The sequence below is a fragment of the Bactrocera dorsalis genome, chromosome 4 (genome assembly GCF_023373825.1).
Source record: "Bactrocera dorsalis isolate Fly_Bdor chromosome 4, ASM2337382v1, whole genome shotgun sequence".
Lineage (NCBI taxonomy): Eukaryota > Metazoa > Arthropoda > Insecta > Diptera > Tephritidae > Bactrocera > Bactrocera dorsalis.
Genome location: NC_064306.1, coordinates 23,723,489 through 23,738,408, shown reverse-complemented (window position 1 = coordinate 23,738,408; position 14,920 = coordinate 23,723,489). Strand labels below are relative to the sequence as shown.

The window sequence follows — 14,920 nt, the reverse complement described above, 5'->3', positions numbered from 1 at the left end:
TATGTTGGTACTCATGTCTCTCACTTATCCCTTTCCGACCGTGTACGCACAATTGTGCGTGTGCGTTTAAATTTTATTATCTCCTTCAATATCTGCCCTATTATAATGAAACCTGAATAGCACAATTGTGTGAGCTGTTTGCTTAATAAAAAACATAACGGACCGTTTTCGGAGTCCGTTAGTTTTGGTGAATTTTGCTATTTTAATATTGCATTTCAATCATTTGCATTTTGCAAAAATGAGTCGGAGGAGTAAGTATGATAAATTATTTGACTTGTTTAAAAAGTGAAAATCATTATCAAAAAAATGTAATCTCAATTAAAACAGAACAAGTTTTAATTAAAAAGTGGCATTCAGTATTTATTTTGTAACTTCAAGTGTTTTTTAGACTGTTTTGTTTGAAGTAATACAATTGTGCGTGTAAGGACTTATTTAACGAAATATGAATATGATCTTTTTGTTCATTTAGAGCAATTCACTGAAGACGAAATACTTAGTGCACTATTGGAGTCGGATTTAGAGGATTTTAGTAGCGATGACGAGCTAGTGGATGCGACTTGGGAACTACCTTCTGTGGGAGATGAAACTTTAGACGATCAAAGTGACGAAGATGATCACGAAATTAACGCTACGGAGACACCACAAAATGTCACTGAAAACGCCAATCGCCGTGATATTTGGAGGAAAAGACCTTTTGATATTCAATTGGAAGATAGTGTTTCTCAATCTGCGGAAATTAACGTAACTTTGGAGTCTCCTAAACATTATTTCTCTGCTTATTTCAATGACGATGTTTTAAAAAGAGTAGTGGAGTTCACAAACAGGTACCATATGCTTACGAAAGGAAAACCACTGGCGGCTACAATCGGAGAAATAAAGAATTTCTTTGGTATAATTGTTGCAATGGGTTGCATACGTTACCCAAGATTGCGCATGTACTAGGAAAAAAAATAAGACTTCCTATTGTAGCTGATAAAATGAGTCGCGATCGTTTCCTTCTTTTACGCATGTGTCTCCATATGGTGGACGCCAATGAAGTAACAGAAGAAGAGAAACAATCCAATGTCTTTTGGAAAATAAAACCTTTGATTGAAGTTATTAGATCAGCTTGTCGAAGCCTTCTCAGAAAGCCAGGCGATAATTATTCTATAGACGAACAAATGATCCCATTCACTGGCCGTTGTCCTGTTCGACAAAGTCTCCCTAACAAACCAAGAGGAGTGGGATTGAAGAATGAAGTCTTAACAACATCTGAAGGTCTGGTGCTTGATTTTGAAATCTATCAAGGAAAGACGACACCACTTTCGAATACGAACTTGGGTCTAAGACCAGCCTTCGTTTTGCGTTTGGTTGAAACACTGCCAGAAGGTTCAAAAGTTTTTTTTGATCGCTACTTTACGACAATACCGCTTCTTCAGACACTTTTAAGTCGTGGTATTTATGCCACTGGGACAATAATAAGAAACAGAATAAAAAATATCCACCTCATCAATGAAAAAGAAATGAAAAGGGGCGATATGGAAGAATTTTGTCATAGCGAAGACAATATTGTCGTGGTGCAGTGGGAAGATTCTAAAGCGGTAATCCTGGCATCATCAGCTTATGGTTGTGGACCGGTTTCCAATGTTAAACGCTGGAAAACGCTATCCCCAAGGATAGCAAGAGAATACCACAAATCAATGGGAGGCGTGGATATTTGTGATCAGTTAATGGAGACATATCGCTTATTTTTCAAGACGCGGAAATGGACTTTGAAAGTTTTCATACACTTCATTGATCTTGTTTGCTGTAACGCTTGGCTACAATATAGAGATCATAGCAAAATAAACTCGAAATCTCGGGCAGATTCTCCTGACCTGCTAAGTTTAAATTAGCTTTAGCTGAACAACTGATCGCTATTGAGAAAAGGACACATGCTGAGTATGAATCCGACACCGAGGAAGAAGAAACTCAAGGTTTTGCAAAAAGATATCGTCCATCTTCCCAGCCATGCAACAATAAGAGGCTTGATCGGTTCAACCACTGGCCAATTGAGCATGATTTGTCATCCGCAAGATGCTGTAGGCTTGTTGGTTGTAGATCTCGGACACGCACATTTTGTTCCAAATGTCAAATTTATTTATGTTTAAATAAAAGACAAAATTGTTTTATGAAATATCAAACAGAAAAATAATAAATATAATAAAAATAAAATTGAATTAAAGAACATTTCGAGTTATGTATACACAATTTTTTATTTGAAATCAGACCGAAACGCAACAATTGTGCGTATCCTAGAAATAAAGGATAAACTGAAAATTTCAAAAAACAAACGTATTGGTTATTATCTACAATGGCCAAAGTAATAGGACCTAAAAGAGAAATAAATTTTATTAAGTAGATTTGCTATAGGCCGGAAAGGGTTATGCCGACAAGCTCGGCCATTTTTTTTCATTTACTTGTTGACAGCTGCTTTGCTTGCACGTTTTTTGGATCGTCTTCGATTTTTACCTATTCAAAAAAAAGCACCACGATAACGCCCCTGCTCACACATCGTTGCTTGTGTGCGACTTTTTGACCAAAAACAACACACTAATGATGCCGCAGCCACCGTATTCCCCAGATCTGGCCCCCTGTGACTTTTTCTTGTTCCCTAAACTGAAGAGGCCCATGAAAGGACGATGTTACGCTTCTCTTGACGAGATAAAGACGGCATCGAAGGAGGAGCTGAAGAAGATTAAAAAAATGATTTTTTGAAGTGCTTCAAAGATTGGAAAAACCGTTGGCACAAGTGTATAATATCTCATGGGGATTACTTTGAAGGAGACAAAATAGATATTCATGAATAAATAAATAATTTTTGGAAAAACACAAAATTCGCGATACTTTTTGAACACACCTCGTACAATACAGAATGTGTGTTGTGTGAATCGTATGTTTTGAAGTCAAATAAAATTCGGGTTTAAACAATTGTTAATTTTTGTAAATAATTAAAATTTCCAAAAGCATGTATTTATTTTGTCTCCTTGCCTCGCTTATTTACGTATTTGCACAAGAATTCTAACTACAATGTTTCCAAGAACTGCTTAAAACAAATATTTAGACTTTTTAAGAAAGTCAAAGTGTGTGCTTTACTATTTAAGGCGCACTAAACCTTACTAACCGCACAGACGAAATCTGCTGAGTTTTTACCAAAGTCGAATAAAACATGAAATTGCTACCATCACTTTTGGTGGGTGTATTGGTTCTAACCATCACTACCAGATCAGACACCGCCGACACAACAGACGCAGCTTCAGACTCTGGATCAACAGCCGCAGCATCAGACTCTGGAACAACAGCCGCAGCATCAGGTTCTGCAACAACAGCAACAACATCAGGCTCTGCAACAACAGCAGCAGCATCAGGATCTGCTACAACAGCTTCAGCAGATGAGGCAACAACAACAGAATCTAGTGCCACCACAACAGAAGCTGCTTCATCAGCAACTTCTAGTAGCAGTAATGCTGCTGCTCGGAGGAGAAGGCAAAGAAGACGACAAGCTGCTAGAAGAAGGCGTGCGGCAAGAAGAAGACGGCGTCAAGCCCGCAAACGTGCGCAAAGAAGAAGACGTAGAAGGCAAAGACGTCAACGCAGAAGACAGCAAGCAAATCGTGGTTAGACAAGTGGCTAATTTTAACAAAATTTCTTTCAACTGTAAACTACTTATTGCTGAATAAATTAATATAAAGTCTATTAAGCTAAAAAAATATAGATTAAACGAATAGAGGGTAAAGAACCCTTCTTAGAAAATTGTATAAGTACGTTCTTTTCGCGTATTCTCTTGTCAATTGACTTTTTGGTACAGTAAAAGGAAAAAGAATTCCATAGTACTCCTGAGCACTCGCAGGCATAGCAACTGTGTTTAAATTAGCCATGACTTCTGATCTCCAGGACGTTTGCATTTGCTCCGAACCGAACCATTGTTATAAGCCATAAGAATACGAATATATACATATTTCCTCATGGTTCCGAATTTCTTCAGACAAATGTCAAATATCATCCCTCCAAGGGATAAATTTGGCAAACCTGGTAGTTTGTGAAAATAATCACAACCACCATTTAGTTCGCAGTGTTAATCACTGAATGCAATGCTATTTTTGTTTTTCATATATATTAAATTAATTTCCAACTAAAGGCTTAACTTCTCTACCATCGCTAGATTGGTAATTTCGCAGTAAGACATCCACAGGGTGTAATTCTAAACGGGAAATTCAGGATGAATGACAAAACAAAAGCATTCATTTTTTGAGACGTGAATCTGAAATTTTGCACTCATACTGTAGCGCTTAGCTGCCATTCAAACTCACTAATCAAAACAGAGATAAGATCTTTTTATACCTGTTTATGTTGAAAAAATTAATCTATTATTATAGACGAAATTATTGTTTTTTCCATGACCTCAATTTCGACCTGTTCCAGGAAACGTGATTGAGTAGTAACGGCATTTCTGGGTTGGAGACGAAGAGCCATAATCGCTGACGGCCAACAATGCAGGCAGTATTAAAGCCTGTTTGCTGGCCAGAAACTAATTAGCCGTATTACTATCAGCTAATTTCAGCAACAACAATGTCGTGACGGCGAATTCAGAATACGACGTCAGAGAATTCTGGCTAATGTCAGCAAATATGCTGAGATGGAGATGGAACTACTTCCCTTATTGCTAAGAAAGGTCTTGCTGAGGCGTCGGGAAGATGAACTGTTTATTTTCGTTTATTTGTAATAGGGGAACTTCTCTACTTTTTTGACGGGTGAGGACGAATGAGAACGTTATTGTTCTAACTTTGACCTGAAACGCAATAGCGCTTCTGACCTCAGACTGAAGGGTTTTTGATTATCGCTCCTTCTCTGACCACACGTACATCGTGTTCAGTATAGAGGTGGCAAAGATTACTGGAATGGGACTAGACAGATAGGCGTCGAGGGAGCTTAACCAGCTCTGTGCCACAATCGGTACATTCGGTTTCCCAAGATTTTTTGTCCGGAAATCGATCGATGTAGATTTAGTAAGCTCTTTACCGACATTAATGCCAGCCTACCCTAGTTTTAGAATTATAACAGGCCATTGTCCTATTTGTGTCCACGCCGCAAGATTAAGAACTTGCTTGCACAAGCTGTATGGAAGTATACGAAGTGGAGACAGATCAATACTTTTTTCTTGATTGTCTCATGGTTTCCAAATATAATGTAATAATGTACATATAATATTACGGCTTTACACAATTGAGTAGTAATTGGAATTTTTTCTTCTAAATTTAGTGGTCTGATACGTTCGGTAAGAGTATTATTTATTCTTTCTAAAAATAAAAATAAAACGTTAGATGGCCCACCCTGTATAATACATCTGAATTTCCTGTATGGCTATGTGGTTTAGTGGCATGAAATTCTATATTTTCTCTATTTAAAAATTCACGGATTGGTTTTGAATTAAGTTCATTATCGAAAACTAACTTTTTATATGGCCTTTAATTGACAAAAATTCATTAATTTAATCTATGATCGTTTGACTATTTATCGGATAAAAGGAAAGAAATGACATGTTTTGAAAATTTATCGATAAATGTTATAAATGACTGTTTACTGTTAACAGAAGTACTTATCTATTTCTTGGATTTTAATGATTTGAATTTTTAGTTGTGAATGGTATACTTTGCGCTTCATTCCCTCATAAGTTGGAATAATGCCTGAATGTCCTAATTCCATTTTATGGAAAAAACGATAATTGTCTCTTTAGTTTGTCATCATTTGGCAAAGTTTGTACAATTTACAAAAGAAATACATATTTTGATTATTTGCGTAAGTATTTAAAAGTATTTGTTCTACTTTACTTTGTTCTTTTTCATTAAGTTCAAAATATATAGCCATCTTACCCTTTTCAAAATGTTTACTTAGAATATTAATGCCGTTGTGAGAGTTAATATCTCTTACATAAGTATATCTATAAAAATATTTCTATAAATTTTTATGGAGGATGGAGTCATGTGTAGAAGTTCACGCAAGTGAGGAAAGTTCTCTGATCGCCATTCACTTGGGAGTGGCCAGAAACGATTCTTTTACATATGACTCAAGCAGCTCACGACTTCCGGTCTTTGACCAAGTATCCTCTGGGTAGCCTAAGAATATCCGTTTGAAGGCGAGCTAAAGTGAGAAGGCGAAACATTCCCTGCATAGGGTTGTGCGCTGGGTTTGGGACCCGCCACGTAAAAACACACCCCCAATGAAAAGGAAAAAACAGCCTCGGATGAGAGACCCCCTTTTTGAGGACGAGCATGGCAAACGAAATGAGGACTATGATTTGAGGGCATGCACCTGAAATGTCCGGTCCCTTAATTGGGAAGGTGCCGCTGCCCAGCTGGTCGATGTCCAAGTAAAGATAAAGGCCGCCGTCCAAGAAATGCGATGGACGGCACAAGGATAGAGACGAGTAGGTCCTTGTGACATTTACTACAGCGGCCATATAAAGGAGCGCAAGTTTGGTGTTGGATTCGTGGTGGGAGAGAGACTCCGTAGCCGAGTACTATCATTCACTCCGGAGAATGAACGTCTAGCCACAATCCACATCAAAGCGGGGTCCTTCAGCATATCGCTGATTTGCGACCAAAGATGCTTTTATTGAGTGCTTGGAGCGCACTTATGAGAGATGCCCCCACCACGATGTCAAAATCGTGCTTGGGTACTTCAACGCCAGGGTGGGCAAGGAAGGTATCTTTGGTACTACGGTCAGTAAATTCAGCCTCCACGAGCAAACATTTCCAAATGGGTTAAGGCTGATCAACTTCGCCGGGGCCCGAAATATGGTTATATGTAGTACTATATTCTAGCACAAGAAAATACATCAAGCTACCATTTCAAACTCCTTACGTACAGCTGCAACCGAAACCATTGGTTTCGGAAAGTGCAAAAGAACAGCTGGTACGACGAGGAGTGCCGTGTCGCAGCGGAGAGAAAACAGGCTGCCTACCTCGCAACGTTACGATTGACCACAACACGTGCGGGATGGGATAGATACCGAGAGTTGAAGAGGGGAGCGAGACGCATTTGCAGACAGAAGAAGAAAGAGGCCGAAATGCGTGAGTACGAACAGCTTGATAAGCTGGCCGACAGGGGTAATGCTCGAAAATTCTACGAAAAAATGCGGCGGCTTACAGAAGGTTTCAAGACCGGAGCATACTCCTGTAGAACCCCCAAAGGTGATCTAGCCACCGATGCCCAGAGCATACTTAGATTATGGAGGGAACACTTCTCCAGCCTGCTGAATGGCAGTGAACACATAACACCAGGAGAAGGCGAACCCGATTCCCCAATCGATGACGATGGAGCAGACGTTCCATTACCCGGCCATGAAGAAGTTCGAATAGCAGTTGCTCGCCTGAAGAACAACAAAGCGGCAGGGGCCGACGGATTGCCGGCCGAGCTATTCAAACACGGCGGCGAAGAACTGATAAGGAGCATGCATCAGCTTCTTTGCAAAATATGGTCGGACGAAAGCATGCCCAACGATTGGAATTTAAGTGTGCTATGCCCAATCCATAAAAAAGGAGACCCCACAATCTACCGTGGGATAAGCCTCCTCAACATCGCGTACAAGGTTCTATCGAGCGTATTGTGTGAAAGATTAAAGCCCACCGTCAACAAACTGATTGGACCTTATCAGTGTGGCCTTAGACCTGGTAAATCAACAACCGACCAGATATTCACCATGCGCCAAATCTTGGAAAAGACTCACCACCTATTCGTCGATTTCAAAGCTGCTTTCGACAGCACGAAAAGGAGTTGCCTTTATGCCACGATGTCTGAATTTGGTATCCCCGCAAAACTAATACGGCTGTGTAAACTGACGTTGAGCAACACGAAAAGCTCCAAAGCACGAAAATACCAAACGAGGTTTCAGACAAGGCGACTCCCTATCGTGTGACTTTTTCAATCTGCTGCTGGAGAAAATTATTCGAGCTGCAGAACTGAATCGAGCAGGTACAATCTTTTATAAGAGTGTACAGCTGCTGGAGTGTGCCGATGATATTGATATCATCGGTGTCAACACCCGCGCCGTTAGTTCTGCTTTCTCCAGACTGAACAAGGAAGCAACGCAAATGGGCCTGGCAGTGAACGAGGGCAAGACGAAATATCTCCTGTCATCAAACAAACAGTCGTCGCACTCGCGACTTGGCTCTCACGTCACTGTTGACAGTCATAACTTTGAAGTTGTAGATAATTTCGTCTATCTTGGAACCAGCGTAAACACCAACAACAATGTCAGCCTGGAAATCCAACGCAGGATTCCTCTTGCCAACAGGTGCTACTTTGGACTGAGTGGGCAATTGAAAAGTAAAGTCCTCTCTCGACGAACAAAAGCCAAACTCTATAAGTCGCTCATAACTCCCGTCCTGCTATATGGTGCAGAGGCTTAGACAATGACAACAACCGATGAGTCGACGTTACGAGTTTTAGAGAGAAGGGTTCTGCGAAAGATTTATGGTCCTTTGCGCATTGGCCACGGCGAATATCGCATTCGATGGAACGATGAGCTGTACGAGATATACGACGACATTGACGTAGTTCAGCGAATTAAGAGACAGCGGCTACGCTGGCTAGGTCATGTTGTCCGGATGGATGAAAACACTCCAGCTCTGAAAGTATTCGACGCAGTACCCGCCGCGGGAAGCAGAGGAAGAGGAAGACCTCCACTCCGATGGAAGGACCAAGTGGAGAAGGATCTGGCCTCGCTTGGAATATCCAATTGGCGCCACGTAGCGAAGAGAAGAAATGACTGGCGCGCTGTTGTTGACTCGGCTATAATCGCGTAAGTTGTGTCTACGCCAGTAAAGAAGAAGAAGATCTATAAAAATGCGTTTGTTTTTGAATATATTTTCTACATATTTTACTTTTGCATCGACTAAAATTAATTGCTGTTTGAAACAATTTATGACTGTATTGAGAATGTTAAAGTGATTATAAAGATTTTTTCATGATAATGGCTAGTTTCGACTTCATTATTGAAAGCATTGTCTTATTGTTCACTAGCGTTTAAATCTTTTATTTGCAACATTTTGTCAAGGGTCATTGCCAAATTTTCGGAATTCACCGTTTATTTCATCACATCGACTTAGTAATTCTGCTTTTATTTTCTTTACCGGTTATATAATCGATTTTTACATCGTACTATCCTAATTGTACTAGCCATCATTGTAGTCTTGGATTTATATCCTTACCCGAATTTTTATTATGTAGGCATTTAAGTGGTTGGTGATCTGTTTTTAGATCGAATTCTCTTCCATATAAGTAGGGTCTTAGTATTTTACTGACCACACTATTGCTAATAGTTCCTTTTCGATGGTTGAGTAGTTTTTCTTGTGAGTATTTATTGTGCGTGAAGCATATGAAATTGGATGGTCGTCCTGTGTGAAAACTGTGCCAATAGCAAAGGTGCTAGAGTCAGTATTTAATTTAGATCTTTTTGTAAAAATTGGATACCTCGTAAAATGGCGAGATTTGTAATAATATTTTTTAAATTTTCGAAAGCAGGGCTGACTTCATAAACGCAGTTTGCAATGCAACATTGAAATGCCTAGTGTTCATAAACGTCATTAGCATATTTTTGGCATTGCCGTGTGTTCACTATCGCCTGGCAACCCTTTCTGATGCGCAACAGTTGTCAAATTTGTGCATCTGTTTTATTTTGGATGCTTTTTGGATTTTTGTGGTAATTGAAATGGCTGAGACATCGGCTGACTTCATGAACGCAGTTTGCAATGCAACACTGCAAAGAAATTCATTTACAATGCAAAGCAATATTGCGTGGCAACACTGCTTTGCCAAATAAATGGTTGGCATTTTACTGCATTTATGAACGCGCAAAAGATTGGTACATTGCATCACTAACACTAACATATTCGACAACAAAGTTTTTTTAAATGAATGTGCAGGAATATTGCTGTATTCTTTTGAAAACAGCCTCAGAATTGGCTGATAATAGAGAATCAAGCAGCAGTGTTATCAAAAATATAATAAACGAAAGAAAACGCCGTCGTTTTGCATTATTAGCTAGCGAAAATTCACGGAGAAGAATTCCAAAAACCAAAAATTTTTGTAAGGTTATCGAAAGCATGGAAGACGATGTATTTTATTCTCATTTTCGAATGAAGAAAAGTACATTTCAGGTATTTATTATAAAATACGTAGAGTATTGAGTAAGTTGATAAAACTAATACCCTAAATGTAAAGAAGTTGCAGATTGCGATTAAGCCCTGGTGGAATTCAAGTGAAACTGGACGTATAGCAAAAACGTTGAAAAAATCTTTACAAATAACAATTTGGAAGTTAAGCAATAATTGCTCTTTCAGAGATGTCAGCGACCGGTTTGGTGTGGCAGCTGGCCTCGCATATAAGGTATTTCTGAAAATAATTAAAATGATTTGCCGCTTGAAGGGAGATGTAATCAAATTTCCCAAAACTGCAGCGGAACAAAAACAAGTAAATGAAGAATTTACAAACCTGCGGTATAATCCTTTTCCTTTTGTAATTGGATGCATCGACGGAACTCATATTCCAATTTCGAAGCCAATCAAGGATGAAATCAGCTATCGCAACCGAAAGGGAACGTATTCAATCATTAAAAAATGAACTTTTTTGCATGATAATAATTATTAACTGGAAATATTTTTTTCAGGCTATTGTAGATAGTCGAATGAGGTTTATAGATGCATTTATCGGCTGTCCAGGTGCATGCCACGACGCATCAGTTTGGCAAAGGAGCTCTGTCAGGAAAGCTATAATTAGCAAGGAGATTAAAATCTGTTCTAATTACCATTTGTTGGGCGATGGAGGGTATCCATTAGAATCGTTCCTTATGGTGCCCTATCGTGATAACGGGTTCTTAACACCAATGCAGTCAAAATACAATGCGATTCTGTCTTCAACTCGCGTTGTTGTGGAACAAGCATTTGGTGTTTTAAAAAAAAAATTTAGAATTCTCAAATACATCGAAGCTCAACGTCCATATATGCCAAAATTAATTACAATGGCATGTATGATTGTTCATAATATAATAATTGATAATGAAGGCTAGATGAAGAAAACTCACATACTGAGCCCCAAATAGTCGAAGATACGACTACATCGGGACAAAGGGAGGCAAAAGCAAAAAGGGATGCACTGGCCACGCTATTGTCTGCCTAATTGAAAACAGTTAAAACTTTAAAGTTATAGTTGTTTTTTTAACTTTATTAAACCCAATAAAGAAAAAATAAAAATAAAATCACAGTCAGTTCATTTTGCACTTATAGGAAAAAAAATAAACAAAAAACAATTCATTGCACTTAAAATTTAATATGAAACATACTCGAATTCTAAGATTTGTCGAGTATTTTCTGGAACAGTGTACGAATTTCTTTCAATTCGACCAATTTTTCTTTCTCCACTGCTAGCTTCTCTGCCTCCGTGTCCAGCAATTTCTTCATAACTTTGGCATCTTCTTCCGATTCCTTGTTTAAAAACTCTAACACATTCATTTTTCTTGTTAGTTTATTTCTTGGAGTGCTAGTACTAGGTAATGTTGCATCTAAGTCCAGCACCGTAGGGCTATCGGGTGGATCATTACTTAAATCTTGCATTAAGGAATTAAGGGAAGATTCCAGCATGGCATCAGGCACAAGGACACTACTGCGGCTGCCGAAAACTTCATCCAATGTTTGGAAAAATTCCCAATTTGTTGCGCCTTCCCATGATGTGTTGTTGCGTTTTTTTATACGTTTGTAGGTGCCCATTATATTTACAAAACATCTGGTACTTTCGTCCTTGGAGAATGGGAATGTGTTATCTATTCCCTTCACATCCCGCATTATTTGCTCCCAAAGTGTGTTCCTCTTTTTTTTTTTTGCAACGAAATCTGGCTCGTACTTCAATCTTATTTCTATAAGTAATTTCTTCCTGTCATGGGTCCACTTTTTTTCACTATGAATATACAGAAAATATTAAAAAATCATAAGTAAAACTACAATCTTTAAAGTAAACCATTTTTACTTACCATAAATCCGCCATTTTCACCACAAATTTATATTTTGTTTTTTGTATACTTTTTGCCGCCATGAAATGCCACTAAAGCATCACAAATGAAAACAATGCACAAGTTTGGCATATGTTGCGCATAAAAAAGCATTGCCATGCAATAATGAACACGCGACATTGCCAAGTTTTTGTCTGATGCGATTATGAACACTAGGCATTGCAGTGTTGCATTGCAAACTGCGTTTATGAAATCAGCCATCGTAAGTAAAAACTTTTTCGCATTTTCTTTCTGTTATATGATTTCTTCGTTCTTATAGTGAAAAGAAGTGGAGCCATGAAAGGAAAAAGCTCCTTTTGGAAGTGCGTCTACGCCATGAACCGGATTTTTGTGCCAAAAAAAAGAAAAGGAGTGCTATTTGGGAGCAAATAATGCGGGAGATTAAGGAGGTCGAGGGCACATTTCCCTTTTCAAGAGATGAAGCAACCAGATGTTTTATAAATCTAATGGGCACATACAAAAGAATTAAGAAACGCAATAACACATCTGGCGAGAGTTCCACGAACTGGGAATTTTTCGATGTCATGGATGAGGTGTTTGGCAGCCGTAGTAGCGTTCAGGTGCCCAGTGAAATGCTTGAAAGTTCTCTAGAATCCTTGGTGGAAGATTTGACAAGCGATAGCCCGTTGACACCCACCGATTCCCACGCGCCAATGAACTTAGATGCTACACCTTCAGAAAACACTACTCAAAGGTTTGCTATAAAACGAAAACGATGCGAAGTTCTGGAGTTTTTAAGTAAAGAGTCTGAGGCAGATGCCAAAGTGATGAAAAAACTCTTGGACATCGAAGCAGAAAAAATTGCGGTGGAGAAGGAGAAAGTAGCTGAGCTGAAGGAAATCCGTGCCTTATTTCAGAGAATTGTAGACAGGTCTCAATAAGTTTTCCATTTCTTGTTCACCTTAACAGATTAAAATCTTTTTAGATAAATACAAACAAAATAGAATACAAACAAAATACATATGTATTTATTGTTGTAATTGATCTCATGAAAAAGCGATATAATAAAAAAGTATTATTTATAAAAAGTATTTTTAATTGAAAAAGCAAAAGCAAAGAGAGATGCATTAGGCTGATAACAAAGTTGCCAATGCATCTCTCTTTGCTTTTGCCTCTCTTTGTCCTGGTAAAGTGACTTCCTCGAGTGTTTCAGAAGTGATGGCATTTGTTTCTGCGATTAAATCATCGGCGTTGTTCCCTTCATTTATAATAATAATATTGTGAATAATCATACAAGCCATTGTTATTAATTTTGGCAAACTTGGATTTTGAACTTCGATATACTTTAGAATTCTAAATTTCTTCTTCAAAACGCCAAATGCCTGTTCTACAACAACCCGAGTTGAACTTAAAATTGCATTGTACTTCGATTGCATTGGTGTCAGGAATCCATTATCGCGATAAGGAACCATAACACACATCTCCAAAGGATAACCTCCATCGCCCAAAAAATGGTAGTTGGGATAAATATTTATTTCTTTGTTAATTATGGCCTTCTTGATAGGGCTCATTTGCCAAATTGAAGCATCATGGCATGCTCCCGGACACCCTATGAACACATCTATGAATTTCATACGGCTGTCGACAATAGCCTGGCAAAAAATGTTAACCAAAATTTAAAAATAATAATTTTTTCATAAAACAAAAGAAATATTTACTTGAGCAATGATTGAGTACGTCCCCTTTCGATTCCGGTAACTGATTTCATCTCTGATTGGCTGCGAAATGGGAATATGTGTACCATCGACGCACCCGAGTACAAAAGGAAAAGGATTGAAACGTAGAGTTGAAAATGCTTCGCTGGTTTGCTTTTGTTCAGCTTCACTTCTTGGAAATTTGATGACGTCTTTCTTTAAACGGCAGATCATCTTTATTATTTTTACAAAGACTTTATATGCGAGACCAACAGCTACTCCAAAACGATCGCTGACATCTCTAAAAGAACAATTATTGCTCAGCTTCCAAATTGCAATTTGCAAAGCCTTTTCCAAAGAAATTCCAATTCGTCCAGTTGTGCGCGAAGGCCACCACGGCATTAACATGGTCTGCAAATTCTTTAAACCATATATGTTAATTATTTTATATTAAACATAAATTAAAAAATAAATACCTTGAATGTGCTCTTTTTCATACGAAAATGAGCATAAAAAACGTCATCCTGCATACATTTTATCGTTTTGCAGAAGTTGGACGTTTTTGGAATTTTCCTTTTTGGGCCACCACCGGTTAAAAAAACACGCCGGCGCTTTCGCTTATTTAATATTTTTTTAATGAACACCACGTTACTTGAATTTCTTTTTTCGCCCAATTCTAGGGCGTTTTCAAAAACAAAAGTGCACAATTGCTCAAGATTCATTTTTACCACACAAAGAAACACGACAAAGCAATATTGCGTTCACAAACGTTAATAAATGTCATTGCATTATTTGACAAATCAGTGTTACCATGCAGTGTTGCTTTGCATCGGTATCGCAACTGTTTGCAGTGTTGCATTGCAAACTGCGTTTATGAAGTCAGCCCAGGTTATTAACGTTAATTTTTTTTATCTATTTTCAGATACGCGACCATAGAATGACCTTTTTTAGAAAAGTCTTTTATAAATTTCTTATAGAAGCCGGTAATGCTTAAGAAAGATTTTATTTGCTTTTAAAAGATTGGTAACTTTAATTTTTGGATAACTTCAACTTTATTTGAATTTGGTTTTATTCCTTCAGAAGTTAGTATATGGCCTAGAAAGCTTGTTTCTTTGAAAACTACATTTTTCTAAACGTATTTTCAATTTTGCCTGTTTTAGTTTTGTAAAAGTTTTCCGCACATTATCTACATATGTGTTCAGACAAA

At 38.2% G+C, this 14,920-nt stretch overlaps 3 protein-coding genes and 1 long non-coding RNA gene across 4 annotated transcripts; 2 read left to right on the top strand and 2 right to left on the bottom strand.

Annotated features, from left to right (window-relative positions):
• Window positions 1-3,151: 3,151 nt before the first annotated feature.
• LOC125778083 (protamine-like) lies at window positions 3,152-3,714 on the top strand. The gene has a single exon (XM_049454372.1). The coding sequence runs from the start codon at window positions 3,188-3,190 to the stop codon at window positions 3,638-3,640; it is 453 nt and encodes a 150-aa protein (XP_049310329.1). The 5' UTR covers window positions 3,152-3,187; the 3' UTR covers window positions 3,641-3,714.
• A 6,049-nt stretch (window positions 3,715-9,763) lies between these two features.
• Window positions 9,764-10,735, top strand: LOC125778087 (uncharacterized). The gene is made up of 3 exons (XR_007422477.1): window positions 9,764-10,175; window positions 10,240-10,404; window positions 10,475-10,735. It is a non-coding gene; the product is annotated as an uncharacterized LOC125778087 (long non-coding RNA).
• A 280-nt stretch (window positions 10,736-11,015) lies between these two features.
• Window positions 11,016-12,227, bottom strand: LOC125778080 (uncharacterized). Its single transcript, XM_049454368.1, has 2 exons — window positions 12,041-12,227; window positions 11,016-11,967 (listed from the first exon to the last, which is right to left on the bottom strand). The coding sequence occupies exons 1-2, from the start codon at window positions 12,100-12,102 to the stop codon at window positions 11,364-11,366; spliced, it is 666 nt and encodes a 221-aa protein (XP_049310325.1). The 5' UTR covers window positions 12,103-12,227; the 3' UTR covers window positions 11,016-11,363.
• Window positions 12,228-13,131: 904 nt separating this feature from the next.
• LOC125778077 (putative nuclease HARBI1) lies at window positions 13,132-14,541 on the bottom strand. Its single transcript, XM_049454365.1, has 3 exons — window positions 14,190-14,541; window positions 13,738-14,133; window positions 13,132-13,671 (listed from the first exon to the last, which is right to left on the bottom strand). The coding sequence occupies exons 1-3, from the start codon at window positions 14,433-14,435 to the stop codon at window positions 13,147-13,149; spliced, it is 1,167 nt and encodes a 388-aa protein (XP_049310322.1). The 5' UTR covers window positions 14,436-14,541; the 3' UTR covers window positions 13,132-13,146.
• Window positions 14,542-14,920: the final 379 nt, after the last annotated feature.